Source organism: Urocitellus parryii, chromosome 2 (genome assembly GCF_045843805.1).
Source record: "Urocitellus parryii isolate mUroPar1 chromosome 2, mUroPar1.hap1, whole genome shotgun sequence".
NCBI lineage: Eukaryota > Metazoa > Chordata > Mammalia > Rodentia > Sciuridae > Urocitellus > Urocitellus parryii.
The window spans coordinates 169,825,127-169,840,333 of record NC_135532.1 but is presented as its reverse complement, the minus strand read 5'-3'; the positions used below and the strand labels follow the sequence as shown (position 1 = coordinate 169,840,333).

The 15,207-nt window shown below is 34.7% G+C and overlaps 1 protein-coding gene across 1 annotated transcript in view; it reads left to right on the top strand.

Moving 5' to 3' along the window:
- The window catches only part of Kpna1 (karyopherin subunit alpha 1), a 62,053-nt gene that overhangs the window by 37,434 nt on the left and 9,412 nt on the right, over window positions 1-15,207 (top strand). The window contains exons 5-10 of the mRNA XM_077795350.1: window positions 991-1,085; window positions 7,567-7,698; window positions 8,880-8,968; window positions 9,278-9,377; window positions 10,095-10,258; window positions 12,026-12,104. Coding sequence (XP_077651476.1) covers window positions 991-1,085; window positions 7,567-7,698; window positions 8,880-8,968; window positions 9,278-9,377; window positions 10,095-10,258; window positions 12,026-12,104 — 659 coding nt within the window. The remainder of the gene's footprint in view (window positions 1-990; window positions 1,086-7,566; window positions 7,699-8,879; window positions 8,969-9,277; window positions 9,378-10,094; window positions 10,259-12,025; window positions 12,105-15,207) is intronic.

The window sequence follows — 15,207 nt, the reverse complement described above, 5'->3', positions numbered from 1 at the left end:
TATTCTTTTTGCATATTATTTCTATAATTCAGCATATTACAAGTAATGTATTGTTACTATCACATTTGTTTTTTATATTTATTAGAGTGGTTGATAAAAATGTTGAACCAGATAGGGTTTATCATTAGAGCCTCCTCCTCCCCAAATCAACATTGCACCATTAGTCACTTGAGAGCCTCCTGTCTTAGCCTTCTGATTATAGGCATGGTTTATAGGCATGTGCTACCACTCTCAGCACATTAGTCACTTCTTTAATAAGGCTAAGGCTCTCCAGATAGTACTGTGATCTGCATTTTTCAGATATTACCACATACATTCTGTCAAAAACTCAGATCTCTTTCTGAAATTATTAATCTGATTTGTCTGACTTTGCTTATTTACTCACCCAATAAGTAAATAAGTTGAGTGACTCCATTTATAAGATAATGTTTTGTCATAAATGAAAATGATAATTTGATAAATCAATTGTAGTGAATTTTTGTTGGCTTCTCTTTATCACTGCACTTGTTAAATTAAATCCTTTAAGCACAGAATCCTATAATTCAGCTTCTTAAGGTAATATATAATAATAGACTGAAAGCTCATATATAAAAAAGGGGCTAGAAGACAGTATACTAAAATACTAACAGTAGTTGTCTTTGAAAATTTTTTACCCCTTATGTTCAAAGTTTCCTAAAAAGTAGAGGCAGTAATTTTGATTTTTGCAAATTTGTAGGATTTGGGGGTGAAGTTTACCCAGCATCACAAAAAACAAAACCAAAGAATTCTGTTCACTCTTTTATTTCCATATTGTGTGAAACCTTTAAAAACTACCCTTGTCCCAAAGTGTTCAAATGCAGTTTCACTTTTTTTTTTTTTGGTTTTGGTGGTTTTCCAATATGAAAGAGCTGGTAAATGAAGGGAGGAGTATTATAAATTAATGTTAAATTAAAAAATTCTTGCTCTGAAGTCAAAGGATTGTTTTTCTTCTTTCATTTTATGGGGAAACAGAACCTAATCCTCCTATTGATGAAGTTATCAGCACACCAGGAGTAGTGGCAAGGTTTGTGGAATTCCTCAAACGAAAAGAGAATTGTACACTGCAGGTGCGGACCATTTTCATTTCTTGCCTCATAACTTAGTTTTCCTTGAACTTTTATTATGTAAACTTTTTTTTTTTACATGCTTAACCTGTATGAAGAGATTGAGTTTGTTGATAATGAAATTTATGACAACTGCATTGCAGGCTTCTTTTCCAGCTTTGTTAACATTTAAACCCTTATTACACTCTCTCAAACTTATGTTTCTAGTCTTATGATGTTTTATGATGATTGTAGATGATATAATATTTGTAGATTATAGGTAATCTAATAGGGAAACCTTTGCTGTAAAGAAACCATTATAAACAGGAATCAATATGTGAGCAACCTAAAATTTGGTTTTGAGGAATTTGTAGATTATATTTGTTGGCTTTCTCAAGATGGTAAGGGCAGGGGATATAGCTCAGTTTGTAGAATGCTTGCCTCACATGCACAGGGCCTTGGGTTCAATCCCTAGCAACACACACACATACACACACACACACACACGTATTACATGGTCTGATCATATACTTGATAATCCTGAAATCTGATTCTGATGGTCCTCCTTTTACCCCAGAAGAGCTTTGTCAGGAATTATACTTTCTGGTATGTCAATTTAATCTTTCGGTATTGTGCTATAGGAATTCCAAGAGGGAATTCTCCAATTTCTGGATTGAATAATTTTCACAGTAAAAGAAACCACTGTCAACTGACTAATCCTTGGAATTATCTTAAAATTTTTAAATAGTGTGTGTGTGTGTGTGTTTTTCCTCCTCAATAAAGTTGGATTTTTGGTAAACTGGTGATTGGTCATAGCTAGATTTCCTTGAAGTAGCCAGCTGAATTACTACTTGTGTCATTAACTATACTTGTGATTTCTGAATTTTCACTGAAGTATCTAATCTGAAAGACCCAGACCCTTTAGAGAGACTCTGCAACTATAAAATTTGTTAGGTACTAAGTAGATCACAAATTGGAATTATTTTTCCAAGTAAATCTTTGCCAATAACAAGTTAATCATAAAGATAATCCCTTCCCACCCACCATGGACTTTTTGCCTTAAGACTGGTGCCATGTAGGGACTGGGACCTTTTTAATGCTTTGTTGATATTTTCTTTCCTATCGTCCTATCCCATCTTTCTCTTTCTGTTTACATCATTATTGCGGTGATGAGTTTCTTCCAGAGGAAAAACAAGAAATCCAGAAAAGGTAGAGTACTTTGATGTCCCATCAGTTTTTCTTCTCCAGTTTGACATATATCAATCCCTGTGTTTATTTGAATTAAGATTCTGTTTTGCTAGCTGCCTCCTGGATTGTAATTCTGGTCCCCCATATAAGGCCAGAATCACCAGACACCTAAAATATCATGTTGACCCTGAGAGCAAGGGAAGAGAGAGACTTTTCTCAGAAAAAACGGAAATCCAGAAAGCCAACACTGCAGAGAACAGAGCCTGAGCCCCTAAGCAAGCTGCCAAGCAAACCAGAGGGACCAAATGAGGAGCCTTACTGCAGTTTATCATTTGAAATTCTTTTAGGAAAAGGGAGGTAGGGAAAATTATCATTTGTTCATGCTGAAAAAAAAAAAAAAGTTTCTATCCTGACTGGGAATGAGAATAATTGAGAGATACTGGTTTTACTCCTGGATCTAGCAGTTTTTAGTAGGTGTTTGCAGAGGTTCAATTCTTCATGCATTAAAGAAAGTATAACCTAAAATGAAAAAAGAAATAAGTTGTTGCTTAACTCTACATTGTCCTATACTCTATTAAAGTCTACATGTACATCATTTTTTCATACCTTAATCCTGGAACACACCTAAAGATGAAAGCCTTCAGAAACATCTAATTTGTTTCTATCTAAATTTCTAGGTACCACCCTCTGCTAACTAATAATTAGGCTGAAATACTGAAAAATTATTCCTCTGGAAGTGACCACCTCGTGATTTTCACCTGAGCTACTCTAAAACTGAGAAAAAAAAATATTAAACCTGTTTGTTATCTAAGGGTTGTCATTTCCAGGTTTCTTCTGTGCATATTTAAGCACAACATGGTATTCTTTCTCCAGTGTAAGTAATAGGTAACCTTGACTTCCTCTGAAGCAAGAGAAGCAAGTTTATTATTTAGGGAGACATTAGAGCCAGGAGATTTCATGGTCTGCCCTGTCTTCAAATAATTAGGTGTACTCTGGAAAGCTTGTACTCTTACCTGTTTTCTTGGAGAGAACTAGGGTGTATATCCTTGATACTACTGCCCGCTTACTAGAGAGATGAACAGTATATCTTTGGAATACAGTTTTTGCCATTTCTCTTCCAGAAGGAGAGTCAAAACTATATGATTCCAATAGAAAAATCAGTGGCTCAACCCAGTGGTAAACTCTGGAAAATCTTAATGTCTTCATTCCCATTCTGTCTTCCCAAATTGGTGAGACACCTTAAACAAGGCAGCTAAAAATGCCTGCTTTGGGTGTGGCTACTCAGTTACTGACCTGCCCTCAAAGTGGAGGTGAGCGTGGGTGGAATCTAGGATGTTGGCAGAAAGCAATGCCATTTTAGCTAAGAGCATTTCTCAAGCTCAGTGACATCTAAGTCTTAGAGGCTTTGGCATGAGACTGGTCTGCTTTATGGTATGTTCTGTGGGCCCACTTTGTTTTTTTGAATCCAGGTTAGCATCTTTGTACTGTCTTTTACAGTGCTAAGATGTTCATTCCCAAACCTTATAGAAATTTATTTAAAAAGTCTAGAAATAATTAAATTATCTCTTGCTTAAAAGCACCAGACAGGTACTCCTGTAAAATTTGTACATTTGAATTAGGTTGGCTCAGTTTCCCTTTTTCTGCCTTTCTGTCCCCCTTAATGTGAGAAACTGCAGTAAGCCTTCATCCTCCTGTGACTTTCCCCATCTTCATTGATCTCTCTACCTTTCCTGGAAGGTTGCTCAGATGACTCAGGCACTGTTCTCTGCAGAGTTTGATATCTGGGTTTATTTTTCTGATGTGAGCCTTTCTTTTCACTTGCTCTCCAGGTGAGCCTGGCATTTGCTAGGAACCAGAGTGGAACCGGCAAAGTGGCCAGCAACAGAGTCCTGATCCAAATGGAGAAAGGGAACCAGGCGTACCTCAACCTGGAGTGGGAAACTTGATAGGAGGTCAGAAGTACTTCAGCTTTGGATTCTCATTTTCCTTATTTAAGGAACTGAGCGCCAGAAGGTAGTGACTTAAGAAAGGGGAGAGAGGAAGCATCAAATCTTCAGTGTGCAGCCTTCAGTTGTAGCCTTATTTAGCAAGATCCGAATAGTGAAAAATAGCAATTATCACTGCATGATAGGTGATTTTCCTTGTATGGTACCATTCTTGGAATATTAAGAATTCAGTAGTTTAAAACAAGAGGAAGTGAAGGTTACAGTTTTCTTCGTCGTCTTTTTTTTTTTTTTTTTTTTTTTTACTTCAGGTGGCATCATTTATTAGATTTCTTTCCCTCTCTTTTCAGGTTACTGATTTTTTTTCTTGTTGTATAATTAAACTTAGTTTTCGTCTACTTTTATCATAACTATGTATTTTTATTTGCCATCAGTTCTGGGTTTTTCCATTTCATAACTTTCAGGTTATATTCTAATCTAGCACCCAAAGCTGAAACATTAAAAAAAAAAAAAAAAAAAAAAAACTAAAAATCTCAAGGAAAAACAGCTTAAATTACATACAGACTGTGATGAAAGGGAAGTTATATGGTTCAAAGCACATCCAGTTTTTAAAGAATATTCTTACATGTTAAGCATATTTGAAATCTGCTTCTTCCAACAGTAACAGGGTTTTATAGTTAGGAGTTCTTCTGACAAGAAAGAAAGACACACACAGACACACACACACACACACACACACACACAGACACACACGGTGATAGAAAATTTAACACATGCAGCTTTAGAGTTTTTAGAAGGTTAAAAACACCAGTGTAATTGGCACCCTTTGTGTGTATGTTTTTTATGGCTTATTAGTGCATGAGTATGGTTGTCTTCCATTGTCCTCTAATTATAGTTATTCATCTACTTCTGTCCTGGATAACAATAAAACTGCTTTTTGATTTCTTTTCTTGAGTCTTATTTTCATTCAGAGGCTAGATCATCATTATGTACTTCTTAGTAATAATCATAACTCTTTGACATGTTCTACTAAGATACGCTTGTTTCTAATTTTTTTACCATCCATGTTCAGACTGTTTTTCACTTCCCTAGTCACTGTCCGTATATTTAATTTCATTTCTTCATTTTATTCACTTGAATAGCTTCTGAAATTCCCTTTTATTTCCGCAGAGATCTTTGGAGCTTAACTCAGATAGCAGTTTGTACTCTGACAAACTTAGAATTATTTAGTATTTTAAGTATTTTTTTTCCACTGATAACTTTAATATAATCTTTGTTAACCCAGGTCATCAGCATTTCTTTTGCATCAAAATCTTAATGCCATCCTTTTCCTCTTCTTTATAGTTCTCATTCTCTCCAGATAGCTTTTCCTCAGACTTCATTTCTTTTGACTTGATCTCTGTAGTATCTGATGACTAGTTACTGAACTTTGAGCCTGCCTAGGTAGGACAGTCTGCTTTTATACTGATTTAGCTAATTAATTTTTCTAGTAAAAAATTAAAGTACATTTTAGGCAAAAAAAAAATTTTTTTACATAAATAATCTGGCATACCTCTTTGAAATTTCTTGTCCTAGTTACCCAGACTAAAAGCAATTGAAATATTCTTATGCCAGTGTTACAGGTATGTTACAGGAAACGTAGCATACTTGATTAGGCAATAGTAATCTAGTCCTTCTCTGGCTGACTGTATATATTACTCAAATCATTAGTCACATAGTTGGAACTTTTTCTGATAGCTTCTTCATTCATAACTAGAAAAAACAGACAACTTCTTTGGGTTGTTAAGAGGATCACCTCAAGAGTATGTGAATAATTCTTTGAAAAATGTAAAGTACTGTACAAATGTAAAGTTTAATTCAGACGGATTAAAAAGTGTTTGAGCATTGCTTTCATTAGCAATTTAACTACAGAGATGAATCTGTAAAGTGGTTGGGAGTCATCCCCATCTGCCCCCATGATTTCATCTGTGTCTCCTGAACTTTGATTATAACAAAACATTTTCAGATATAGTTTATGTTCTGTTTAACTGTGGTACTCCTAGTCTGGGCCTCCCCACTGGTATAACATTAGTGTCTAGGTTGACTATCAAGCCATTTTATCACACCTGTGTTTGTCACTTTTATAGGTTTTTTTAAACATCCCTTTTTTAAATTGGCTTCTGTGAATTTGCTGTCATTCATACAGCTTTATACTGTGCTGGTCAGATTGATTGCCCTCATCTCCTGTCTTCCTCTACCCCCATGATTGATAAGTTTTCCTTATGACTGTTGTTTTTTTAATTAATCCAGAAGCTTATAAAAAGTCAAATGTACATTTTTGATGATGTTATTGATCTCATTTAAAGAGATATACTGGATTTTTTTCCTGTGTATATACTTTATTTAAAGGATTAAAGAAGATAAGATGGGGGAGGGAATTAACTTAAAATCTAAGTAAGAACTCTTAATTAAGTGGAAATGCAAGCTTCACTCTTGGATTTATCAATATTAAACTGAAAAATCAAGTTACTGTTATAATTAGTAATATGCTATATTTTTTGTTGGCCATGATTTTCTTCAAATCTTCTGTTTGCCATTGCTGTAATATTCTATCACCTTTTCTAAGTTTACCTTTTTTTCTTTTCCTATTAAGAATGTTCTTAAAAAAAAAAAAACCATTTCTTCACCTTGGTTTGGGTTCTTTTATGCTTGGGAATTATTAATTGGGAATTATTAATTATTAATTTTATGCCTGTTAACTCCTTTTGGCCTACTTGACATCACATCTCCTGCTTTTCATTTCATTTTGCCTATCTTACACATTTTTTTTTTTAATAAATTGGATTATGTACACAGTAAAAGGCCAAAAGGAACATAGGAATAGGGCTTTTCGGTTAAAGTTGTTTTTCCTATCCTCGTTTCCCAGTCATCTAGGCCCTTTCATTGGATGCATTAAGTATTTATAGATCCTTGTAACTCCTTCTGGAGATATACAATAAGTATATTAATGCATATATTACTTTTTAACCATTTTAGGTAATATACCATAATGATATATACCTAATGTCATAGTAATGTATGCGATTTTGCATTTCATTGTTGTTGTTTTTATTTAAATATTGGGAGATCATTCCATATCAGCATATGAAAAACTCCCTCATTTTTATGGTCTCATGTTAATCTTGATCTGACATTTTAAGACATTCTGAACATTTTTCTAGACTGAAGAATTTCTTCTGGAAATTCTTTTGAAATTAAAATGGAATTTAACTGATAGGTGATATATGAAAAATGATCTCAGACTTATTTTATTCATGTACAGAAAACTTTATTGTTAAAAGTAAAAAAGTTTTAAAATTCTAATAAGATAATGAAAATTATTTTTATCTTTATAGTTTGAGTCAGCTTGGGTACTGACAAATATTGCTTCAGGAAATTCTCTTCAGACCCGGATCGTGATTCAGGCAGGGGCAGTGCCCATCTTCATAGAGTTGCTCAGCTCAGAGTTTGAAGATGTCCAAGAACAGGTAAAAAAAAAAAAAAAAAAAAAAAAAAAGGGAAGCATATGAAAGAATAAGTTTGCCATTTCCTTGGCCCGAGTTTGATTACTTGGCCATAATAATTAAAGCAAATGTTCTAGAAATCCAGCCTTCAACAAAATAGAAATTTGTTTTAGTTACTATAGGCACAATTTCTTCTAGACACATAAAACTCTTTCCCCTTTTCACCCTGACATTCTTTAAGCCCTATAGATATAACTTTTTAGATCATGTAAGCAGTTACTGATATAAGAGCTTCTCCTTGTAGGAATTGTAGTGTTAGTATCAGAATAGCAGTGTCTTTGCCACTTTTGAAGTAAAAGACATAGAAAATATGTTGTTTTAGTACTGTCAACCATATAAAATTGGTAAACATAAATCACTACTAAATGATTTTCTTTTTGAGATATAAATTGACATGTTATAAACTGTTTATATTTAAAGTGTACAGTATGATACCTGTGGAAACATCATTGCAGTTAAGATAAATATAGTCAGCTGGGTGATGGCATGCACCTATAATCCCTTTGACTCAGGAGGCTAAGGCAGGAGGATTGCAAGTTTGAGACCTGCCTCAGCAGTTTAGCAAGGCCCTAAGCATCTTAGACCCTGTTGCAAAATAAAACTAAGAGTTGGGGATATAGCTCAGTGGTAAAGCACCCTGGGTTCAATCCACAAGTGGGGGAAATAATACAGCTTCTGAAAATTAATAAAGTTACTTGCATTTTGATTGCTCTTCAGTTTCTGTTTACTGTTTTGTGTTCTAAGATTAAAGTACATTTTTAAGTCAGCTGAGTAAGCCATTGAATCTCTGTTCTGTACTAAGGGCTGTGTGGAATGTTACAGAGGGATGAGGATGGGGTCCTCTAAGAAAAGAATTGATTTTTCTCTTTAATAAGCTTTAATTTATTTAATAAATGCCTAGATGCCTATATTTCCTTTTGTTTATTGTACATTTTAGAATATTTTCTTTTTCCCCCAATGCCACAATTGTTTCATGTTGACTTCCTGATGTGTGAATTTTAAAATATCTGTAGTTAGTCCATGTGTAATATGTTGATTGCTTTATAATTTTATAAGGGGTTAATGTGATCTGCTGGCATCTTTTTTGAAAGAATTTTGTGGGAATTAAAGTACACAATAGTCATTAACAAATACTTCTTTCACAGGCAGTCTGGGCTCTTGGCAACATTGCTGGAGATAGTACCATGTGCAGGGACTATGTTTTAGACTGCAATATCCTTCCCCCTCTTTTGCAGTAAGTCTCTATTTCTTTTTTTGAGTAACAAAACATGGGAAGTCCCTTAGAAAGCATTACATATTTGAAAGTCATTTTTGGATTTCCACATATATTCTTGTTAACTCATTTAGGTCATTTCTTCAGGCTCCAGATTTTAACGCCAGTTCCAAACTTCTAAATTAGTTGCACTAGAATTTATGAAGTTTTATTTTGGAGAAAAGCCATTTGAATATATTTATTTTATCAGTACCAGTTGAGTATTTATCTTGTGCTACCAGAGAATTAATATTTGCTATATAATTAGCTGTTGTGTCATCATACTTGTAGGTTATTTTCAAAGCAAAACCGCCTGACAATGACCCGGAATGCAGTATGGGCTTTGTCTAATCTCTGTAGAGGAAAAAGCCCACCTCCAGAATTTGCAAAGGTAAGGACTGTGCTTGTAGAAAATTGGCAGAAAAATACAGTTAAAAAAAATGTACCAACCAATATTAATGAACACAAAATGATACTTTTTGATCAAATTTAGCATGTTAGAATTTTATTGGTTTCTAGAGAAACAGTTTTTGGTGGTTTTTATTTTTTGGGGATCCCTCTCACTGTCTGTAGAAAGCTTCAAATTCATCTTGGCATGCGTGGGGGCACTGGGTTCGATCCTCAGCACCACATAAAAATAAAATAAAGATGTTGTATCCACCGAAAACTAAAAAATAAATATTAAAAAATTCTCTCTCTCTCTCTCTTTAAAAAAACAAAAACCTTAGCTTATTTTGTTCATAACAAGTTATCTAAAATACGGAATTTCCCAGCTTTGGCATTTTTGAAAGCTTCTTTATGTCTTTAGTCTTCAAAATATAGGTTTTGACAGAGACTCTCAGTCTTCAGAAGTGGTATATGTAAAACTTTTCTTCCCGAAATAATTTTTCTTAGATTCTGCCTACCATCAGCAAAGTAAAAATTGTAGGATCATTGATAGCATTCCCAAAGATGGAAAAGCCACCCAGCCCTTTGCTAGTCAAACTCTAGAAATGTAAATCTTACCCCAAGTCATCAAGTGTCTGCTTGTTAGCCTTCTTGGTTATCTCACCTTACTTCTGACTTGCATTCTTTTGAATTTCATTATCATATTATCTTCCTTTTACAGGTTTCCCCCTGTCTGAATGTGCTTTCCTGGTTGCTCTTCGTCAGTGACACTGATGTACTGGCTGATGCCTGCTGGGCCCTCTCGTATTTATCAGATGGACCCAATGATAAAATTCAAGCGGTCATTGATGCAGGAGTATGTAGGAGACTGGTGGAGCTGCTAATGTGAGATATTTTTAAGAAAGTGCTTTTTTCCCCTTGCAATAGTTTCCTGGTTATAATACTTAAATATTAATCAGTTGTTCGTTTTACCGATTTATTGGGCTTTGGACTGCTGTCTTTTGTTTAATTTTGGGGGGTCGGGTGTTTCTGTTTTTTCTTATGAGATTTATGGAGAACCTCATATTCTTTTGTTATAGTTACCCTTTAGCTGAAACTTTGGAAAACTGATCTGTGTAATTCTAGCCCACAGTGGATGACCTATTGTGCCACTAAAAATAGTCATTCTTTATCGTCTGTCCCATTTAGAGTTTAATCTAGACTGGGATCAGAGTTTTGAATCTATTTCACTCCCTTTGTAATGCTTTTGATGATGGGGTGAAAGATTTGCTTGTGATATAATGATTTGAAATTAATTAAATTTCTAGTTAAGACTATAGAAGAGGGACTGGGGTTGTGGCTCAGTGGTAAAGCACTTGCCTAGCATGTGTGAAGCACTGGGTTCCATCCTCAGCACCACATTAAAAAAGCAAAGGTCTTATGTATGTCTACAACTAAAAAAAAAAAAAAAAAAAACTTAAAAAAAAGGACTATAGAAGAAAAAAGTAGAGTGAAAAGACAACAAAGAAATGGTATACTTATAAGTAGCAAGAAATGTAATGGAAATACAAATAGATATAAAGAGACATTTTCCCAGACACGAGATGTGGAATGGATTAGACAAGTATAATGTATAGAAGACAAAACTCTGGGATGATAGCCACAGATTGGTTGTAGATTAGTAAAGTAGTACTATTGTGAGTTAAAAGCAATATGATGTTGTAGGAATTACAAAACACTCAAAATCTGGCAATTAATCTTTGCATCCTTTAGATATTAGATTATTATACATTTTAATCATTTATTTTGAGCCACCCATCTTAAATGTGAAGGAACTGACAGTTTTAAGAAAAGTGACTAGTATCATTAAAGAAGAAAGAAAATTGGACCTTTAAGAAAAGATAAAGGGTATTGACTTATTTACCCTAAAATCCAGACTACATATTTATATTTTCTATTTTTATGTTTATCTTCTATTTTAGACATATAAATCTGTCTTCAAATATGTAAAATAGGCTTTATGAAGGGTTTCTTTTGACCAGTAAGGCAGCTTTTAGTAGGTTTAATAAAGTTTAGTATTTGAAAATTTTTAAATTTATTCAACTATTGACACGTCAGTGTTGCCTCCTTTTAAAATTAATTTATTGAGACAGATGGATTGCACATTTGAAGTCAGACTCAGCAACTTAGGACCTAAGCAACTTAGCAAGACTTTTTCTCAAAATAAAAAACAAAAAGGGTTGGGGATAGGGGTTATAGCCCAGTGGAAAAGTACCTCTGGGTTAAATCTCCAGATGCAAAATAATTATGTTAACTCTTGGTCCCCATTTATCTCAGCAACCATAGAAGATAAAGTAAAGAGGAAGTAAGCCTATAGTAAAGAATGAGAGGGAATGCTTGGACTCCATGTAATGAAAGTCTGGAAAAGATTGCTAGGAATGTTGTGTAATTTTTTCCAAAAATTCTGAATACTGGGGAAGACAGCTATTCTAAGGGGACATAAAACATTCTGTCATCATGGTAGGGTTCTTTTAATAATCACATTGGTGCCTTTCTGTTCTGAAATCTTATTGCAAATTATTTCTTTTGGACTTCAGCCCTAAAGAAAAAAGATTATGGATAGAACTACTGGCTAGGCTGTAACATTTCTTTCTTTCTTTTTAATTGTTGCAGGCATAATGATTATAAAGTGGTTTCTCCTGCTTTGCGGGCTGTGGGAAACATTGTCACAGGGGATGATATTCAGACACAGGTATGAATAAATGGTAATATTTTTTTCAAAAACAAATTCTTCAAAAACAATACATTGAACTATGTGATTGTTTCATTGTAATATTTAATACCATATTTTTGTGGCGGACTGATACTCAGTTTTGCTAATGTTCGTTTAAAATGTTGGCTTTAGGCATGTACTTGCAAAATTTTTTAGTATTTGTGTTGACCTCTTACAGCAATTTTGGGTTCCCCTCTAATTAAGATTAATTTAGTTGGGCAGATTTGTTTCCTTCTACTTGTAATTGAAATGGTTTGGGGGAACACGAGAAGCCTGTAGTAGCCAGCCTCTTTTTCTCTTTCTTTAATCTTAACATCATCTTTTCTGATAGTTGCCTCCTTTGGTACATGATAAGTCTTCTATGTAAGGAAGGTTCTTCCTCCTGGTTCCTAGTATCCATTTACTTTGACATCAAGACACATTCTCAGTGGATTTTCTGGCTGGTTTTTCTTTCAGATGTCTCAGATGCATTGATAACAATGTCTTAAAATTATCTTTTAGGCTTCTGAGTATTGAAATTTTGCTTCTTTGCTTTATCAGCCATCTGTTCCTCCCTTTATCAAATTCTTTGTTCTGTTTTTGTTTGTATGCATTCATAAACCTTATTTATAATTTCAGTGATCACTTTTATGTGAATGGATTGAGAATTGGGAATTACGTTTTATCCTTAGTTTGCTCTTAACTGGCTCCACCTTTTAGCAAAGCATTTAACGTTTTTACTTTTCTCATTTCTAAAATTAAGGAGTTTAGATTTGTTTTCTGAAATGTGTTTCGCTTGTAATATCTATTTCCAATTTATTCTGCCCTCGAAGGAACTAATTTCCTACTGCATAGTGAATCTCTGCTTCTGTTTCCTGTCTTGGTAAATAGCACAAACAGTTGTCTATGCCAGAAATCTGGGCAGCACCTTGATTCTTCCTCTCTTCCACCTGCCAGTTTCTAAGTCCTGTTTATTACTCCATTTTTGTTTACCCCTTGCAGTGTTTAGTTTAGATATTTTAGACAAAAGAAGAAGAAAAGAATATATGATTGAATAAAATTTCTCTGGAAGGAAACAGGAAACTCACATTGGTTGTCTCTGAAGAGAAGTGGATGTTTTGGATTCAAGAATAGAAAGGTGTCTTTTAACTATTTAGTCCTTTATACTTCCTGAAGTTTGAACCATATCAGTGTATTTACTTTTCAAAAATAAATGTTTCTTGGTCTGAGGATGTGGCTCAGTAATGTAGTGATTTCTTCTCATTGTGAGGCCCTAGGTTTATTCACTGTGAGCACTCCCCCCTCCCAAGAAAGTTTCTACATCTCCCACTCCTACCACATACTCTTACGTTCTAGTCATGTTTGTTCTTGAACTCTTATCTCTGAGCTTTGATACGTACTTTCTTCTCTGTGCATAGAACACCTTACTCCATCACCCACCCATGCCAGGAATGCCACTTCACACATACCCACACTCTGCTAGTAAAGTTTTCTTATTACTCACTTTTTTTTTTTTTTTTTTTTGTGGTGGTGGGGTGGGATACTGGGCATAGAACTCAGTGGCACTCAACCATAGCCACATCCCAGTCCTATTTTCTATTTTATTTAGAGACAGGATCTCACTGAGTTGCTTAGCGCCTGGCCATTTCTGAGGCTGGCTTTGAACTGTGATTCTCCTGTCTTAGCTCCTGAGCCGCTGGGATTACAGGCATGCGCCACCATGCCCAGCTCATTTCTCACATCTTAATAAAAGTTATTTTCTCTGGGAAGCTTTGATCCCACACTTTTCAGTTAGGTCCTTCTTATTTTATAAGAGCACTAATCACACTGTATTGTAACTGTCAAAAAGTTTTGAGTTGTAAGATGTTGGAGGTAGACTGTCAGTTATGTTCATTTGTAGAAAATATTTATTGAATGGAATGAAATTCTGAATCTATAAATCTAGTTCTGACCTCTTTCAAGTTCCTGTCTCATGTCTCCAGGTCCTATTAGATATTTTTTGCATGTCTCACGTTGTTTCCCAGTGTATTCTCTTTCCCCTCCAAAGTAAGTTCTAAGTTCTGATTTTTTTTTTTAACATTTTTAGTTGTAGTTGGACACAACATGTTTATTTATATATTATTTTTATGTGTTGCTGAGGATTGAACCCAGCGCCTCACAGGTGCTGGGTGAGCAAGCACTCTACCACTGAGCCACAATCCCAGCCCCAATTTTTTCTATTTTGATTAATTCTAAACTTTGTGGTTATTTTTAGTGTCTTCTCTCTGTTTACCTTGTATAGCAAATTACCAAGTCTTGTTGATTCTTACTGTTGTTGCTCGATTCACTTATGATTACCATATTTTGGTCCTTGTCCTCACAAAGGTTCTCTCTCCCTTTTTTCACGAAAAGGTTTTTGACATTCCCATCTGATTTATCTTCCTACTATCCCAAGTTACTCTATTTATTCCCCCTAATAATAGCTTCATCTTTCCTAAAATAGTCTCCTTGACATCATTTATTTTACTGTTAGAAACAATGAGCTTCTTTAATGGCTATGAGATGAAGGACCTTCTCATTCTTTCTAGTTGGCATTTAGAACTAGTAGTATTCCTACTACTAGTCTGTTCTTTTGTTCTCTTTTTTGGGCCTTTGATGGGGGTACTAGGATTTAATTCAGGAGCAATTTACCACTGAGCTACATCCCCAGCCTTTTTGTTTTTTATTTTGAGACAAGATGTCACTAAGTTACTTAGAGCCTCACTAGGTTGCTGAGGCTAGCCTTGAACTTTTTTTTTCAATTCTGATTTGTTTTTGAGACCACTTCTGATTTGTTATATATGACAGTAGAATGCAATTCAATTCATATTACACAAATAGAGCCCAATTTTTTATGTCTCTGGTTGTACATAAAATAGTCACACCATTTGTGTTTTCATACATGTACTTAGGGTAATGATGTCTGTTTCATTCCACCATTTTTCCTACCCCATACCCCCTCTTCTCCCTCCCCTTTGGTCTATAAAGTTCATCTGTTCCTCCTACACTGCATCCCTGCTGCCATCCCTATTATGAATTGGCTTCCTTATATCAGAGAAAACATTTGGCATTTGGTTTTTTGGGA